Source organism: Crocuta crocuta, unplaced genomic scaffold (genome assembly GCF_008692635.1).
Source record: "Crocuta crocuta isolate KB4526 unplaced genomic scaffold, BGI_CrCroc_1.0 scaffold143, whole genome shotgun sequence".
NCBI lineage: Eukaryota > Metazoa > Chordata > Mammalia > Carnivora > Hyaenidae > Crocuta > Crocuta crocuta.
Genome location: NW_027529175.1, coordinates 873,078 through 888,935, shown reverse-complemented (window position 1 = coordinate 888,935; position 15,858 = coordinate 873,078). Strand labels below are relative to the sequence as shown.

The 15,858-nt window shown below is 43.1% G+C and overlaps 1 protein-coding gene across 5 annotated transcripts in view; it reads right to left on the bottom strand.

The window, feature by feature from the left end:
- TNRC6B (trinucleotide repeat containing adaptor 6B) overlaps positions 1 to 15,858 on the bottom strand; it is a 243,249-nt gene that overhangs the window by 174,671 nt on the left and 52,720 nt on the right. For all 5 annotated transcript variants that reach the window (XM_077757919.1, XM_077757920.1, XM_077757925.1 and 2 more), the window contains exons 2-3: positions 9,687 to 9,761; positions 1,908 to 1,998 (exon numbers count right to left, since the gene is read on the bottom strand). In XM_077757919.1, coding sequence (XP_077614045.1) covers positions 1,908 to 1,952 — 45 coding nt within the window. In that variant the 5' untranslated portion in view covers positions 1,953 to 1,998; positions 9,687 to 9,761. The remainder of the gene's footprint in view (positions 1 to 1,907; positions 1,999 to 9,686; positions 9,762 to 15,858) is intronic.

Genomic DNA, 15,858 nt, shown 5'->3' with positions numbered 1-15,858 from the left:
TACCACTCACCAGCCAACAAAAACAAAGAACCTCTAATTTTTCCAACAAAAACCCAAGTGCTTCTTTCCAGAAGGAATTCATTGCTCTGACCCAGCTCCCAGTAACACACAGTTAATACTATTGTCACCCTTATGCTATGTTACCTCCCTCAGTAAGACTAAAAGTTCCCAACATGCAGAGACCCTGCCTTATGTAACTCTGCATGCCACCTGGGACACCATCACATACTAGGTGCCCCGTAAGTGTTTGTGAATTAAGGAGTGCCTGGGTGGCTCAGTTGGTTAAGCATCCAACTTCGGCTCAGGTCACAATCTCATGGTTCGTGGGCTCGAGCCCCACATCGGGCTCTGTGCTGATAGCCAGCTCAGAGCCTGGAGCCTGTTTCAGATTCTGTGTCTCCCTCTCTCTCTGACCTGTTCATACTGTCTCTCTCTCTCAGAAATAAATAAAAAAAACATTAAAAAATTTTTTGTGTTTGTGAATTAAATAATTAACTGAATGACTATAAAGGTATATCATTTTTTATAATACGTCAATTTAAAAGAATAAAAGAGATGACATAAATAAGTAGCTATAGTCCAGAATGCATCTGTAAATCCACACTAGAATTGGAACCGCCCTAGTAACGCACAGCTCCAGTGTACAATACAGACCAGGTACTAAGGAAACTGATCACTGCATTCAGTGAGTCAAAGCCACATGTAACAGACAAAATAGTATCTGCTTTCAGATCCGTGTGAAAACATGGGCACATAAATACTAAATAAATTAGATTGGATGAGTCTCTTTCTAAGGGAATCAGGCCAATGAAGTACATTTCCTCGCCTTTGGATTTCCTGATATGTCATCAAAGACTTTTTACAGAACATAATTTTCATATTTAACTTCTAAAGTGTGGAACAATAAGGCAGATTCATGGGTAACTGTGTTAGTGCTATTCAATTGTCTCTCTTACGTACACAGCAGGGAAATTAAATAAGCCCTGAAGGGGTCCTTGGGAAAAATGTAAGAAACAGCCAGTGTGCCTCCAAAGGATTCAAGGGCTTCTGAAGTTTTACATTAATAATAACTCTGTCAACTTGTCTTCTTTCAGTATTTACAATAGCGGCTTTTACTGAAACAGCAGAAGTCTCTGCGAGAAAGTGATTAGGTCACACAAAATTGCATTCTAGTGACCAGAGGGAAAAAGGCCTCCCACAGAGGGGACCAGCAGCCCTGGCAGCAGCAGAAAGACTCCCCTCTTTCTGCTGGAAAGCAGATGAAGCAATAGGTGCTGGATGCTGTCCAGGACGCAGGGTAAGATACCCTGGGTGTGCCCAGGAAGGTCTAGGGATAATTTTGAAAGGAGAGAGACATGAAGGTAATACTGAGGGTCCCACATGACCAGGTAGAGAATGAGTCAAGGAGAGCCAGGACATGAGCCAGATACAGAGATATACATAAACGTGTGGTGACATTCAAGCCCTGGTCTGAACCAAACCTTACAAGTTACTGTTTAAACATTTATAATAAAAACTGTCTAAAAATTACCAATAATGTCTCTGTGCAGCAGGAATAAGGGAGAGGCTTTTATTTTTTTTACCTCAATTACTTCTGACTCATTTTAATTTTTAAAGTAAGAATATAGAGCTTGCACAATAAAATGTTAAAAGATAAAGTGCTACCACTGTACAAATGAATCGTAAAGTTCTCTGCGAGTTCAGTAAAATTTGTTTTAAATTGGTCATGGGGCATAACAAAAATGGAGATCAAAAAGAAAAAAAAATCTTCTCAACCTTAGGTTAGGTTTGAATTTGAACCAAGCTAATTTCTAAATTCACCTAAAACAAAACACCCACTCCACTCATCCACAGCCTCTGTTTTTAATTCCTACTCTAACTGTTTGCATCTTTAGTAATCCACTGACCTTGGAACTGCTTTCTTCCGACACTTCTCCCTCATTGGTTTGCATGGGAACAGACTCTGTGCAAAACTCTGCAGAAACACACAAATACCGCCTGGAAGAGGTAAGAAAAGAAAAAAAAATAAGGAATTCAGTGCAAAAATCGGTTTTTCAAAGATTATATTGGAATTGTATCACCAAGACGATAGATACAGTGAAGCGATGACCTTAAGTAACACGTGTGCGTATGTATACCCATGCATCTTTGGTAAGAAAGAAAGCAGAGAGGTAAGAGGGACTTTTCTCCACCTTAGGGTAGGATAGTTAGGAAAGGTTTAAGACACTGGGGTATTACACAGTTCTAGATTTCTTTCCTTTTTCTTGACTTCTGGCAGATAATGAAAATCTTCAGCCATTCATACAGGACAAACAGTGAGTTGTCAGAAAGGACACCAACCTAAGGAAAGAAGTGGGCCCAGTGTTAGGTTATAGCAGATCGTACTGTCTGCACAGTATTATAGGCCACTGAAATTGTCCGGGTTTGCTGGGTTTATAGTTTATGCTCAATATTCATGGTATATATATTTTTTATTTTTAAATATTTATTTTTGGGAGAGAGACAACATGAATGGGGAAGGGGAGAGAGAGACATACACACACAGAATCTGAAGCAGGCTCCAGGCTCCAAGCTGTCAGCACAGACCCAGACGGGGCTCGAACTCATGAACCGTGAGATCATGACCTGAGCTGAAATCAGACGCTTACCCAACTGAACCACCCAGGCGCCCCTCATGGTATTTTATAACTGAAATAAGGGTACATACTAATGGTTGATCCCACTTTTTTTATTTTAAGAAAATGTGCTTAATAAGCTAAATATCAGTTAATTTACTTTGACATGAGAACAGGCTATCCTAGGGCAAGACAACAAAAAGCAATAATTTTTCCTCTAAGAATAAAATGAGTTATTGGTTAAAATTTTATGAATTACAGTGTACCAAAAGGAAACTACTAAGAGTATATGTAACATTCAAATTAATTCATTAAATGTGTAATTACTGAACAATAATTACTCAAACTGACACAAATCTCCATTATAATACAGGTAGCTAATAATTTAAAACCTCTCTAATATTTTAAAAGGTTCATAGCTACAAAATCTAAAAGCTAGAAAGGTGCTTGGCACATACTATCTTTTGTGTGTATAGAGAATCTCTTTATAAATTACCAGCCTGGGAGGCTGGTAATGTGGTTCTGGTGGGAATCTGTTTCCTCATCTGTTGGGTGGGAGAGGAGTATCAAAAAAATCTACTGTGCTCACCCAATGGGGTTTTGGGGGAACCAATGTGTATTTATGTGACACGAAATGAAATGTAAACTTGGTACAGTGGAAGGTCTGTTCACTAACCCCCACTCACTTGCCCCAGACGAACTGACACTGCCCATTCCCTGTGTGAACCATATGGGCCCAGCAAGTGAACCTGACACAGGCTGGTTCTGCCCCTCATCTGTTAACGACAGGTGTACAGAAACAAACTTGCTCTTTCTATGAAAATTAAATTGATCACACAACACTCAGTAACCTACCTAGAGATGTTGTATGCAAGTTGCTTCACAAATGTCCTTAAGTGGTCGTTCTGCTTTACAGAAACAGACTGTATTTCACAGATGATGCATTAGGGGCACAGCTAATCAAGAAAGACACTCCAATGATTTCTGTGCCATTTCCATTTGAATGTGCCAGAAAAGAGGAACCCTCATTCCCTCTTCTGAGCTTTCCCTCCTGGCTCCTCTCCACCCTCCACAAGTCCCGCCCCAGAGGATCCTTTCTGATCAGAAGGAGAAACAAAGCCTGTGAGCTCAGCCCTTTTCTCTTCCTTTTGGAAGCCACTTGTCCCCAGGGAGCATGCACTTTCCTCTGTTCTACTTCCTCGAAATGAAGGCCCCTCACAATTACCTGGGACTAGGTAAGCCGGTCAGTGCTAGCAAGTTCACTTGCCTGTAAAGCCACATTCTCCACTACAGCTTTATTAGTAACAGAGAGGACATTTTGGTCTCCTAAATGCCCCACTCTTATCTGATTTCTCAATTGGTAAAGAACTCAGCCAAGGGAAAAAGAGTGCTATTTACTGGGTCTCTCACAGACCTTACTATCATCTGGTGCAAGGGACTAGAGTTTTGATAAATACACACGAAGAAAAATTTGGGGAGTAAAATCAAATGCATATGGAATTTGTGAGGCTTCTGTTGGGGCAGGACTTTGGGCCTTGATCTTTAGTGAGGGAGCAAGAGGCTCTAACCTTGTAGAGGTTACATCAGGCCACATGGGTTTTTACTGTCCAATACCAAGTTTACACTACTGAGGCTGAATTAGAAGCTTATAAACCACTGCCCACACTGCATTTTGCCATTAGTGATGACTGTAGTTATGGTAACTTTGTCTTCAGGTAAGAGGCTGTTTCTATAGAGACATAACAGCGTACACCAGGCACATAAGCCTTAGCAAAGGCTTGGGGGCTTTGCTGGTGACCGCAAAGAAAAGGGCCACAGTCAGTTGGGGCGGTGGTGGCGGGCGGCGGTACTGAAAAGCTCATCTAAATGTCAGCTGTGCAAGTGGCCTCAGCATACATCGGCCACTCCGGCCTAGCAAGCAAATGCCAGCTGTGCTGGCCTCAGCAAAGGGAACAGGGCATTAGCAGGCTTGGGTGGCTTCAAAGTACAGAAGGCTGCTGCCTGACCTTGAATTATGCAGGCACAGCTTTTCCTAAGCAGGCATGGCTGAGGCAAAGATTAGACTTTAGGGAAAAGAGACTTTCTTCATACAGGCCTTTTAGATATTAATGAGTGGAACAATTATTTGCTGCACGTAAGCTGCAAGGCAGTTGAATTTCAAACAGCACATGTGTTACGAAACCAGTGAAGTTCTATGTTTAAACTGTTGGTGCTCAGCTTACACAGGCGATTCAAAGGGGAAATGGAAATTAAGAGGTTTCTCACTATACTCCTAGAAGGTAGGGAGGCAGGGAATTTCTAGAGGGAGGGAGGGAACTTGAGATCTGGGGCTGCCACTACTATAAATCCCTTCAATACTGGAAAAAGAACAAGACACTTCTTTTTCTTTTTTTAATTTTTTAAATGTTTGTTTATTATTGAGACAGAGATAAACAGAGCATGAGGAGGGGAGGGGCAGAGAGAGGGAGACACAGAATCCAAAGCAGGCTCCAGGCTCTGAGCAGTCAGCACAGAGCCTGACAGGGGCTCGAACCCACGAACCATAGGATCATGACCCTGAGCCGAAGTTGGATGCTTAACTGAATGAGCCACCCAGGCGCCCCAAGGAGGAGATACTTCAAGTATTAAAGCAGAAGACAGTGTGCATTGGTTGGTTATTTTCCAGATATAGTAAAGACCCAGTTCCAAATTTAACCTCTTACTGGCAGAGTTTTCCAAATTGGGTGGAAGTGTCCAAGTCATGGATGCTATACACTGGCATGGGCTAACTGGATTCCTTGGAGAAGCTCAAACCAAGAGGACCTCACCCATCTTCCTTCCCTCAGTAAGGCAGGTGGAGATCAAAGAACCTTAGAGGTTTTTTTTAACATCCAGTATTGCCTGGGATAGTCACTACTTTTGCAAATAAAATCACTTTCCCATCTTTTCCAGATTTCAAATTGATTCTCAGATCCCTCCCTCAGATGCCACTGTGGCTTTGCTACAGCCTTTAGTAAAAAAGAGTACTGCATTCTGGAAACATAGTTTTACTGCTCCTAGGGGCACCTGGGTAGCTCAATCGGTTGAGTATCTGACTTCGGCTCAGGTCATGATCTCACAGCTTATGGATTTGAGCTCCGTGTCAAGCTCTGTGCTGACAGCTCAGAGCCTGAGGCCTGCTTTGGATTCTGTGTCTCCCTCTCTCTCTGCCCCTCCCCCACTTATGTTCTGTCTCTCTCTCTCAAAAATAAACAAACATTTAAAAAAAATAAAAATAAAAATTACTGCTCCTGGGCAGGAGGTAGGCTTACTTTCTTAACTGGGTGGCTGTGGAGACAGTGCTGAAACAATTTTGTTTAGCCTTGGAGTTCATATTAATTTATATACTACTCTGATCTATTTTAGGATCCCTGGGGGCAAAATCTATTTGGCCCATCAATTTTGCCCAAGAGAATACCCAAAAGAAGAGTGGGTGGTAGTGGGGAGCTGTCCTCTTGAAAGTGGTAGAACTGTCCTGAGACCCCCTCTGCCCTAGAGGGGAGGGACACACCCCACGTGACCTGGATTACTGCTTAAGACCAATGCACGAGGAGACAAGATCCAGCGTGGGTTAGGGGAGGAAACTGTGCTGGCTCTCGATGTTTCCTACCACGTGGGGCAATATCCCTTTACTACTGTTGGCCTTATATCCTTGACACATGCTGTCGGGGTGAAGTGACTTGTCCGGTCAATGAGTCTGAAAGGGACACTGGGCTTGCATAGTCCAGCCCCTCCCGCAGCCCCTTTCCCGTGAGGGCCCTAGTTTTGCTCTGCTCCCCCCTTCTTCTAGGAGGCGGGTCTATCCCTGACTAGTGCTGCTGGGTAAAGAAACTTGTTAAGTTCCAGAGCTGAGTATTAGGAAGCTGACTTGCTATTAGACACGAGGCAGTTCTATGTCAACTTTATTAGTAATAGAAGTGAAAATCTGATCTCCATCTACCTGCCTTACTCCCTCACCCTCTATGTCTGTGGTTCAGAACTTTGGCAGTGGAGGAATTTTTTATCAGGTCCCCTTCAATTCCGACTTATATCTGGAGCTTCTCTTCAGAACGTCTCCTCTGCATCAGTCTGATTTTCCCAACTGTCCCATTATCATAACATGAATAGTAGCCTTTAACTTCATAAGCTTTTCAACTCTATTTCTAGCTACTTCCCGTGTAACCCACTATACCTCACTTCACTCAGGAAACTCTTCTTCCTATTCTCTGCACACAACCTGCTAACTTAATTTCTACCTATGTAGTCCATACCGCATTCGAAAGTCCTCCCCCTCACCACCAATCGGCATCTCTACCCTCCTAGTATCCAGTCAATTTTTATTTAGAAAAATCTTTCCTGATTAACACCATGTATTTGCCTACTTAATATATGTCATATCAACACCTATTTTTCTATTTGTTCTTTATTTTTTTTAATTTTTAAAAATTTGTTTCTAAGAGAGAGAGACAGCATGAGCAGGGGAAGGTCAGAGAGAGAGAGAGAGATACAGAATCTGAAGCAGGCTCCAGGCTCTGAGCTAGCTGTCAGCACAGAGCCCGACGCGGGGCTCGAATCCACGAACCGTGAGATCATGACCTGAGCCAAAGTCAGATGCTTAAACCAACTGAGCCACCCAGGCGCCCCTATTTGTTCTTTCTTTAATTTGCTCTCTTTTAGTGTGTGCGTGGTTTTGTAACTCTTCTTAACACTTTTTAAGGTGTTTCTGGAAAAAGCCTTGGTGACATTCTTGTTTGAAGCCAAGGCTTAGAGTCAGGCCTAACAGTCTACATGAGTCTTAACTCTCCTTTTGACAGTATGGAGGGAAAATAAAGAAGGCAATGCAGAAGTATATGGTTGAGCTAGGGGTTCCATTTGGGAAGTGACAAAGGGGTCGGTGTATCGGTGTTAAAAGAGTGATGAAAAGTTCAAGGCAAAGTCCACTTATGTGAAAGGATGTGGAGGGGGTGAACCAGTGGTCGTGAAGCTGTCAAAGATGACGTGACAACATAAGCATTTGATTTCTGCTTCAGCACAGGATTTCACCTCAGAGCTGTCACCAGCTTGCCATCCACAGTAAGTGACTGAGAGTCATGAGCTGACAGTGCCTCAGTGCACATGGGACAGGACTTGACAAGTGTTAATGACCAAATACCAGGTAAAGCATACATCACACAGCATCTGTGCTAGGTCTTGTCTAAAAGTTGGCAAATACGGTAATGTTTTCAAGGCCTTCCAGGATCCAGCCCTCACCTGTGTCTTCCAGTGTCATCGGCCAGACCCCTGCTTCCCTTTGTTCCAGCCATAATGAACTACATACAGCTTCACAAGTACACCAGATTGTTTCCGGTTTCCATGTTTTGGCTTGTACCACTCCCTCTGCCTTTCTCTCCCAGGTACCGCCAGAGAACACCTACTCTTATGATTCAAGACTCAGCTTCTACAAAATGTTTCCTGATCCACCTCTAGGCAGAACTGGTGATTCCTTCCTCAGTGTCACCAGCAGATCTTGTCTGAAATCCAGTACGTGATCTGTAACACGCTCCTGGCTTTACCTGCTTACATAGATGGCTCCCTTATTAGACCATCAACCCTGTAACAACAGAAACTGCTATCTCATTTATGACTGTATTCACAGTTTGCTTAGAACTATATACCTGGAATTTAATAGATATTCAATAAATGTCTATGTAGGTGTGATCGAATTAATCGACTAAAGTCCTTTTTATTTAAATTGCAATAGGAGATATCAATTCAATAAATATTCACCGGGTCCCTACCACATGCCACACAGTGCTCAGCTGCAGTGCTGTAGTAAAACGAGCTTTGGCTCTGAAGGAGCAAATCAGTATTCTTTGTCATTTATTAGCTGTGTAATCTTGGGCATTTAACTTCCTGATCTTCATTATTTTCATCCATAATATCGGCCAGGAGGAGGTGTTGTAAAGATTAAATTAAATACTATATGCATAGAAACTCAGCGAGGCATCTAGGAGTAGCCAATAGGCACTAAAAAACCAGTTATCTCCTTTCCAAGAAGTCTCAAAGGGTTTACAGACTAGTAAAAGAGGCAGAGACAAATACATAACTCTACTGTAAAACCCTGAATGCTTTATAACTGTCATAATAACAGGCCCTCCTAGAATACAGACGAAAAAGAAATTCTGCCCAGAGGGTCTGGGAGAAGGGGACAACAGGAAAGGCACAAGAAGGAAGAGCGAACAGCTGTATTCTTCCCTCCTCTTCCAAACTCTAACCAAAGGGAAAAGCATCGACCAAGGCACAAAGCCATGAAAAAGAACTATATATTTGGGAAATAGATAAGGCTTACAACAGATACGGGCTCACTAAAAAAGCAGCCAGAAATTGATTGGGATTAGGTTTTGAAATGGTTTATAGGATGATATCTGTAGCAAGTGGGAGCCATGAGAGCTGTTTAAGCAAAGGAGTGACATGAGTAAATATATCATTCAGAAAGCTAGTTCGGCAGTAATGTGGACGACAGACCCGAGTAAGGACAGACAACAGGCAGACAAGCTAGGAATACGCTCACAGGAAACTGTGGAATTGTAAATCCTAAAAACAAATTCTCACTTTATAAAAAGGATGAGGTACTGAATGTCAGTGTCAATCATTTAGGCTGATGTGCTTTTTTTTTTTTTTTAATTTTTAATGTTTTATTTATTTCTAGGAGAGAGAGAGAGAGACAGCGTGAGCAGGGGAGGGTCAGAGAGAGAGGGAGTCACAGACTGAAGCAGGCTCCAGGCTCTGAGCTGGCAGTCAGCACAGAGCCCGACGCGGGGCTCGAACCCACGAACTGCGAGATCATGACCTAAGTGAAAGTCGGACGCTTAACTGACTAAGCCATCCAGGCGCCCCTAGGCTGATGTGCTTTTTAAAGGGACCTCCTGAAGTAGAAAAGCAAAGAGTGACGTGATGACAGGATGGCCACTTTAAAGACCCTCGTGGAACAACTCAGGGAAGGAGCAGTGACGTCAAAATATACTTTTCTTCTTTTTAAGATGAAGACTCTCCCATCTCACTGCCAATACATGGATTTAAATTTTAAAAACTTACCTTTGACAGTATCCTGGGGCAATGCAAGCCCGTGAAGATGAGTCCAGACTACATTCAGTGCAAAAAACCAAAACCCTGAAAAGAGAGAAGAATCACAATGAGCCGCTTGCTCACAGCAAGATGGCCTGGGGAGCGGCAGGGCGGCAGGGCGTAGTTCTGAATTCAGGCAGCCAAGGACAAACCCAGGCTCTTCTGTCTGTCACCACAGACTGTTGGGCCAGGGGCCTAACCTCCCAAGCCTCAGCTTCCTCATTCAACATTGAGAACAACAATAGCACTTTCCTCATAGGGTTCTTTGGAAGTTTAGGTGGAATATGTATAAATCACTTAGTATAGGGCAGGGCACTGACCACATGCTTAATAAAGGCAAGTGGTTATTAAGAAGGTGAACTGAGGGGCGCCTGGGTGGCTCAGTCAGTGGAGCATGCGACTCTTGATCTCAGGGTTGGGTTTGAGCCCCATACTGGGTATAAAGATTACTTAAAATAAAAGTCAGGGGTGCCTGGGTGGCTCAGTCAGTTAAGCGTCGAACCCTTGATCTCAGCTAAGGTCTTGATCTCAGGGTTGTGAGTTCAAGCACCATACTGGGCTCAATGCTGGGCATGGAGCCTGCTTAAAAACAAACAAACACGTAAAATCTTAAAAAAAAAAGAAGAACTGAAATACCTTCTGAAGAAACACTACAACCTATATTAAACCTTTATCACTTGTTTTACTTTATTTGTTCTACCAGGAAAATGCCAAGTTGTGTCTCCAACTTCTCCATTTGACATGAGGATGTCTCATAATCGCTTCAGATTCCATGCATCCCAAAGGGCACTCTTCACCCCCTTCCTGGACCTCATTCTCCCATCTCCACTGTCTTATCAAGGGCACCATCCTCTACCCAGTTGCTTGGGTAAGAACCTCAAGTTCATCCTAGATTTCTTACCCGATCCCAGCCCTCTCACAGCCTGTCAGCAACTCTGTCACTTCTGATTCACAGTATGTGAATTCTCCATTCCCACTGCCATCATCATCCCTCACTTGTGGAAGCCCCTTAGCTGGCCCCTCTTGCTCCTCCCCAGTCCATCCCCAGTTAATGGCTGGAATGGCCTCTTCAAAAACAAATCAGATCATAGCAAGTTGCTAATAAATGCAGGGAAAATTGTATTTCATGATGGAATGTCTCTCTCTTTATATATATGAAATACATAATCACACATGTGAACATACAGATATACGAATATATACAAAATGAAAGCCACTTAATATTAGATAGACATTTAGAGGTCCCAAGCCAATTCCTTCCTTTTTTTTTTTTAATGTTTTATTTATTTCTGAGAGAGAGAGAGAGAGAGACAGCATGAGCAGGGGAGGTTCAGAGAGAGAGGGAGACACAGAATCTGAAGCAGATTCCAGGCTCTGAGCTAGCTGTCAGCATAGAGCCCGATGCGGGGCTCGAACCCACGAACCATGAGATCATGACCTGAGCCGAAGTCGGATGCTTGATGGACTGAGCCACCCAGGTGCCCTGCCAGTGCCTTCCTTTTACAATGGCAGAAACAACCTTACTCATGGGAGGTAATCAGGACTACATCTTTCCTAGGGAATATGTCAAGCTGAAAGACAGGCATATCCAATAAATTATATTCGCTTTACTAGTATCACCTCTGATATAGCATAGTGTCAATTTTCAAACTTGATTATTCAGGCTGATTCTTTTAAATTTAATTAAGATCCTGCTTAAGGTTGGACCACTGCATGTGCAAAAGTGGCCAAAACGATGCTGTACAAGCCCAAAAGAAACTCCCCTGTGATTAGAACCCAAACTGCTGTCTGAAAGTCTGTCACTATTTGGAAGCTGAGCCCTTTGTCTCATGATCAAGAAACTTAATGTCCCTGTCCAAGAAAGCGCGTTCCATTTCCCACGGCTGCAGATTATGAGTTATACCTTTAGTCCCACATCACATCGTGGTGTTTAAGGGTGTGCTTCAGGGAGTTTTGAAAGCATCTTGCTGCCCTCTTATCTGTCATCACGTTCCCTGTGCTTATTTTTTAACAGCGTTTGAGTAAATAAATCTCAGATGGAATTGAATATTGGTGATATTATCATTATTAGCCTTATCCTTCTACTACAGACACAGCTGTCCCAGCAATCTTCCTTTCTAAAAAGCAACTGTGACCTCTGAGTAGATCATTGCCCAGATTCAATCAATAGCTCCCCATTACCCTTAGGGAAAATTTCAACATCTTTCTAGCCCCATCATATCCTTCATATCCTATTCGTGGCGACTGCATGTGGTTTCCTTGCCCACAGCACATGCACTAATGTCTGCTGAGGGCCCTTTGCCTCATTCTCATCTACTCCTCTGCAAGATCTCCTGAAAGGCTTCTGTACCCTCCTTGGCTGCACTAAGTGTCCCTCCCCTGAGACACACCATATAATATTGGTAGCATCCGAGGGTCTGATTTCCACACTCAACAGGGGCTCCTTGACAACAAGGGCTCTCTACATGTTATACATCTTTGAATATGGTATCGAGCAGGAGTTCAACAACAAACATAAGAGGAACTGAATTCTGACATGCTCCCGATAACTCAGCACTGCAGGGTGGAGCCTCCCCATTAAACGGCACTGGGTAGAGTTGAAGAAGCTGGCTGGAACTTCCCAGATGGGTCTGGCCCTCAGGGAGGACGTCAGCTGTGTAGTTGTGTGTGATGTGTGACTCTCAGCACCTCAGAGATAGATTCGATTCTTTCATTTTTTGTCAATTGCAGATTATCAAGAGAACAAACCTAATTCTCAGCTCTCTGTTCTGATGAGTTTCTGCCCAGGCTAAACATGACTTCTTCTCTAGACTCACCAATCGTCTAAATTCTGTACCTGCTTCACAAAGTAACCCATCATTACGTATCTTATTGACAGACAAGTTTAGAAGAACATGGTGGCCACCTCAGTCCTTTGCGTGCTTGGTAGGTGGGCTCAGATGCTGGCTTATGTTCAGCAAGGGGAAAAGGAGTTGAGGCGCAGGAAGAGCAGGTGAGGGAAACTGGGCAATTTCCAAGAACTCTGGAAACCAGTTTTTGCAGAACAGCTTCCCTACTTTCCCTGCAGGGTTGTGAACCTCTGTATCAGATGCACTCATACTAAAGATCAACATAACGTTTGATTCTAAAATCAACATTTGGAATTATCTAGCTAAAGTTATCTACAGCACTATTTTCCTAAGGTGTAAGCAATGGCAAATTCCTTCAAAACGTCGTTTTGAAATGTTCAGAACTACACATAATCCTACCTCCCGATCATATGTAGCCATCCGTACCACAAACTTTTAACCGAGTCACAAGTAACACTGAAAACTACTTGGAGCATTCCAGTTTTCTCGGTCCTCTTGCAGAGAAGCCAAACTGCCTTGAGATTCACACACACTTGGGAGGGTTTTGTGGGTCCTGGACTAGATTACTGCTAGACCTGCTAAACTGCAAGGAGGTTTCTAGAGCTCCTCCAAGTCCAGAGCCCAGTCTTACTCGTGGGACATAATCAGGCCTACATCTTTCCTAGGGAATATGGCAAGCTGAAAGACAGGCATATCCAATAAATTATATTCGCTTTACTAGTATAGCCTCTGATATGGCATAGTGTCAAACTTGATTATTCAGGCTGATTCTTTTAAATTTAATTTTAATTCTCAATGTAAAAAATTCAAGTAATGTGGATAAGAACCCTTGGTTACAATCCCTTCTCCCCCTACCCTTACCCAGGACTCACAGCTGTTATCAGTTTAATTTCAGGCGTAACACTGGGATGCAGATTATCATATACAGTTCACCTTTGAACGAACATGGGTTTGAACTGCGTGGGTTCATTTCTATGCAGATTTTTTACAGGATAGTACTATAAATGTATTTTCTCTTCCTTATGATTTTCTTACAAACATTTTCTTTTCTCTAGATTACTTTATTGTAAGAATACAGTATATAACACATAAAACATACAAAATATGTGTTAATCGACTACTTACACTATCAGTAAGGCTTCCAGTCAACAGTAGGCTATTAGTAGTTATGTTATGGGTGAATCAAAAGTTCTAGGAGGATTTTCAACTGCACAGGGGGTCAGCACCTAACCCCTGTATTGCTCAAGGGTCAAGCTTACTATAAACTTTTAACTGAGTCACAAGTAACATTGAAAACCCTGACAGCCTACGTCATCGGCAACTGGCCTAACTTCAAGCAAGATGTCCCGGAAGAGGCATCTTAAGTGAAGCAGCAGATGTGAGGGTGGAGCAAAACACCAGCAAAGGGGCTGGGAAGGTCTTTCCAGGAGGTGAGCACAGATGCCAAGAGGACTGGGGCAGACAGCAGGGTACCACGCGCTCAGCTCTGTAAGTGGGGCACCCAGCCCAAGTGGGCAAGAAGGAACCTATTTAATTAAGTAACACAAATAATAATATGAAAAGCCCAAGGGGCACAGGTGGAGGTAACTGCTACGGGCAGATGGGTCTATTTAGCTGCCAATACACAAGCGTTAATGACTGTTCCAAGATCTGGAAATGTTACCTGTGCAGTCTGGGTCACCTCTACTTAAGTTCAACACTTTGGAAGTTCTGTAAAATGTTCCAGTCTGCACATTCCTAAAAACATCCCCTTTAATCCTAAAATCTCTTCTGGCTTTTGTGTTCTCCTCCTCTTTCCCCTTCTAGTGAAGTTTCTTTAAAAAGAAGTTTATTATCCGTGGTCACAACACCTTTATCTCTCATTTACTTATTAATCATTGTAATTTGAGATCTTTCCCTCTCAATCCCGTTATCAAATACAATGGATATTATTCAATTGTTTTGTTTCAACCTCTCTTTCCCATTTAAAAATCAGAATGACCTGAAAGTCTTGTCATCTGGGTGTTCCTTTCCTATCTTGATATCAAGGATATTGTAGATCCCAGGGCGCCTGGCTGGATCAGTTAGCGGAGCATGCGATGCTTATCTCGGGGTTGTGAGCTTGAGCACCACGTTAGGTGTAGAGATTACTTAAAAGTAAAATCTTAAAAAAAAAAAATGAGACTCCAGGTCCAGTTATTGAGCCAAGGGCACCTTGTTTTAGTTTCGGTCTCTTAGCTGTGTCTGAGTCCTCCTATCTCCCTGGGTTTGCAGCCAGCCCAAGGCCTTTGTCAACGTTGCTGATTTTCAGATGCACAAACGGGCAGGGTGGTGCTGGGTGAGGAGCTGCTGCTCCTGTACACGGGGGACAAGGGCACAGGGGCTGTGGTGAGGAAACTCAACTCCTGGCTTCAAGGATTGAGCCTCATTCTGATGTCCAAACTGTCATGGATCATGTCTAGTCCCTTTACCCCACAAAAGGGCCAAATTCATTACTTGTGCCACCACTTAGGCCATTTCTTTGCAGACTCTGCCTGGAGAGTCTTTCTTTGCTTGTCCTTTCATTACTGGCGTGTTTGTTTGGGAGTTCATCCTTCCCTTTCTCTTTTTATTATACACACACATCCTTATCTTCTCCCATAGATTCAACTACAATCCACATCTTGATGACTCCCAAATCTCTCTAGGGCTGACCTTTCTTATAACCTTCAAAGCCTTCTATAAACTGCCCAATGTCAATGCCCTTCATCTCACGCTCCACCTCATGCTTCTTAAAATGCAACACATCTAAAATGAAATAACCCTCCTTCAAACTATGTTCTTCTCCTTCTGCCTCACTTGGGAATACTACCGTCCCACTCAAATAAAAAATCTGGCACCATCATCAGCATCTTCATCTCACCAAACTCTGTCAATTCCAATGCCCAAATATTTCAGGATGTACCTTCTTCCCTATTCCTACTGCCACTGCGTTAGTTCTGACAGTTTCTCACTCAACTTATTAGAGCTATTTTTTCTGCTGGCCTTCTTAACCTCAAGACCCATCCCACCCTTCCCCCGACCCCCACCACCATCACAATTACCTTTATATAGTGCAATCCCACACAGCCTTTGCAATGTCTCTCATCCACCTTCAAGCTAAAACCCAATTCTCACTACATGGTACCTGTTCATCTCTCAGCTTCATCTCACAAAATCACAGTGCTTTCAGTTTTCCTTAAACACCACACGGCTTCATGTGCCGGTGGCTTTGTATATGCTGCTTCTACTTGGACTGGCTTCCCCCTCACAGGGCAAATTTCTTCCCCACCTTC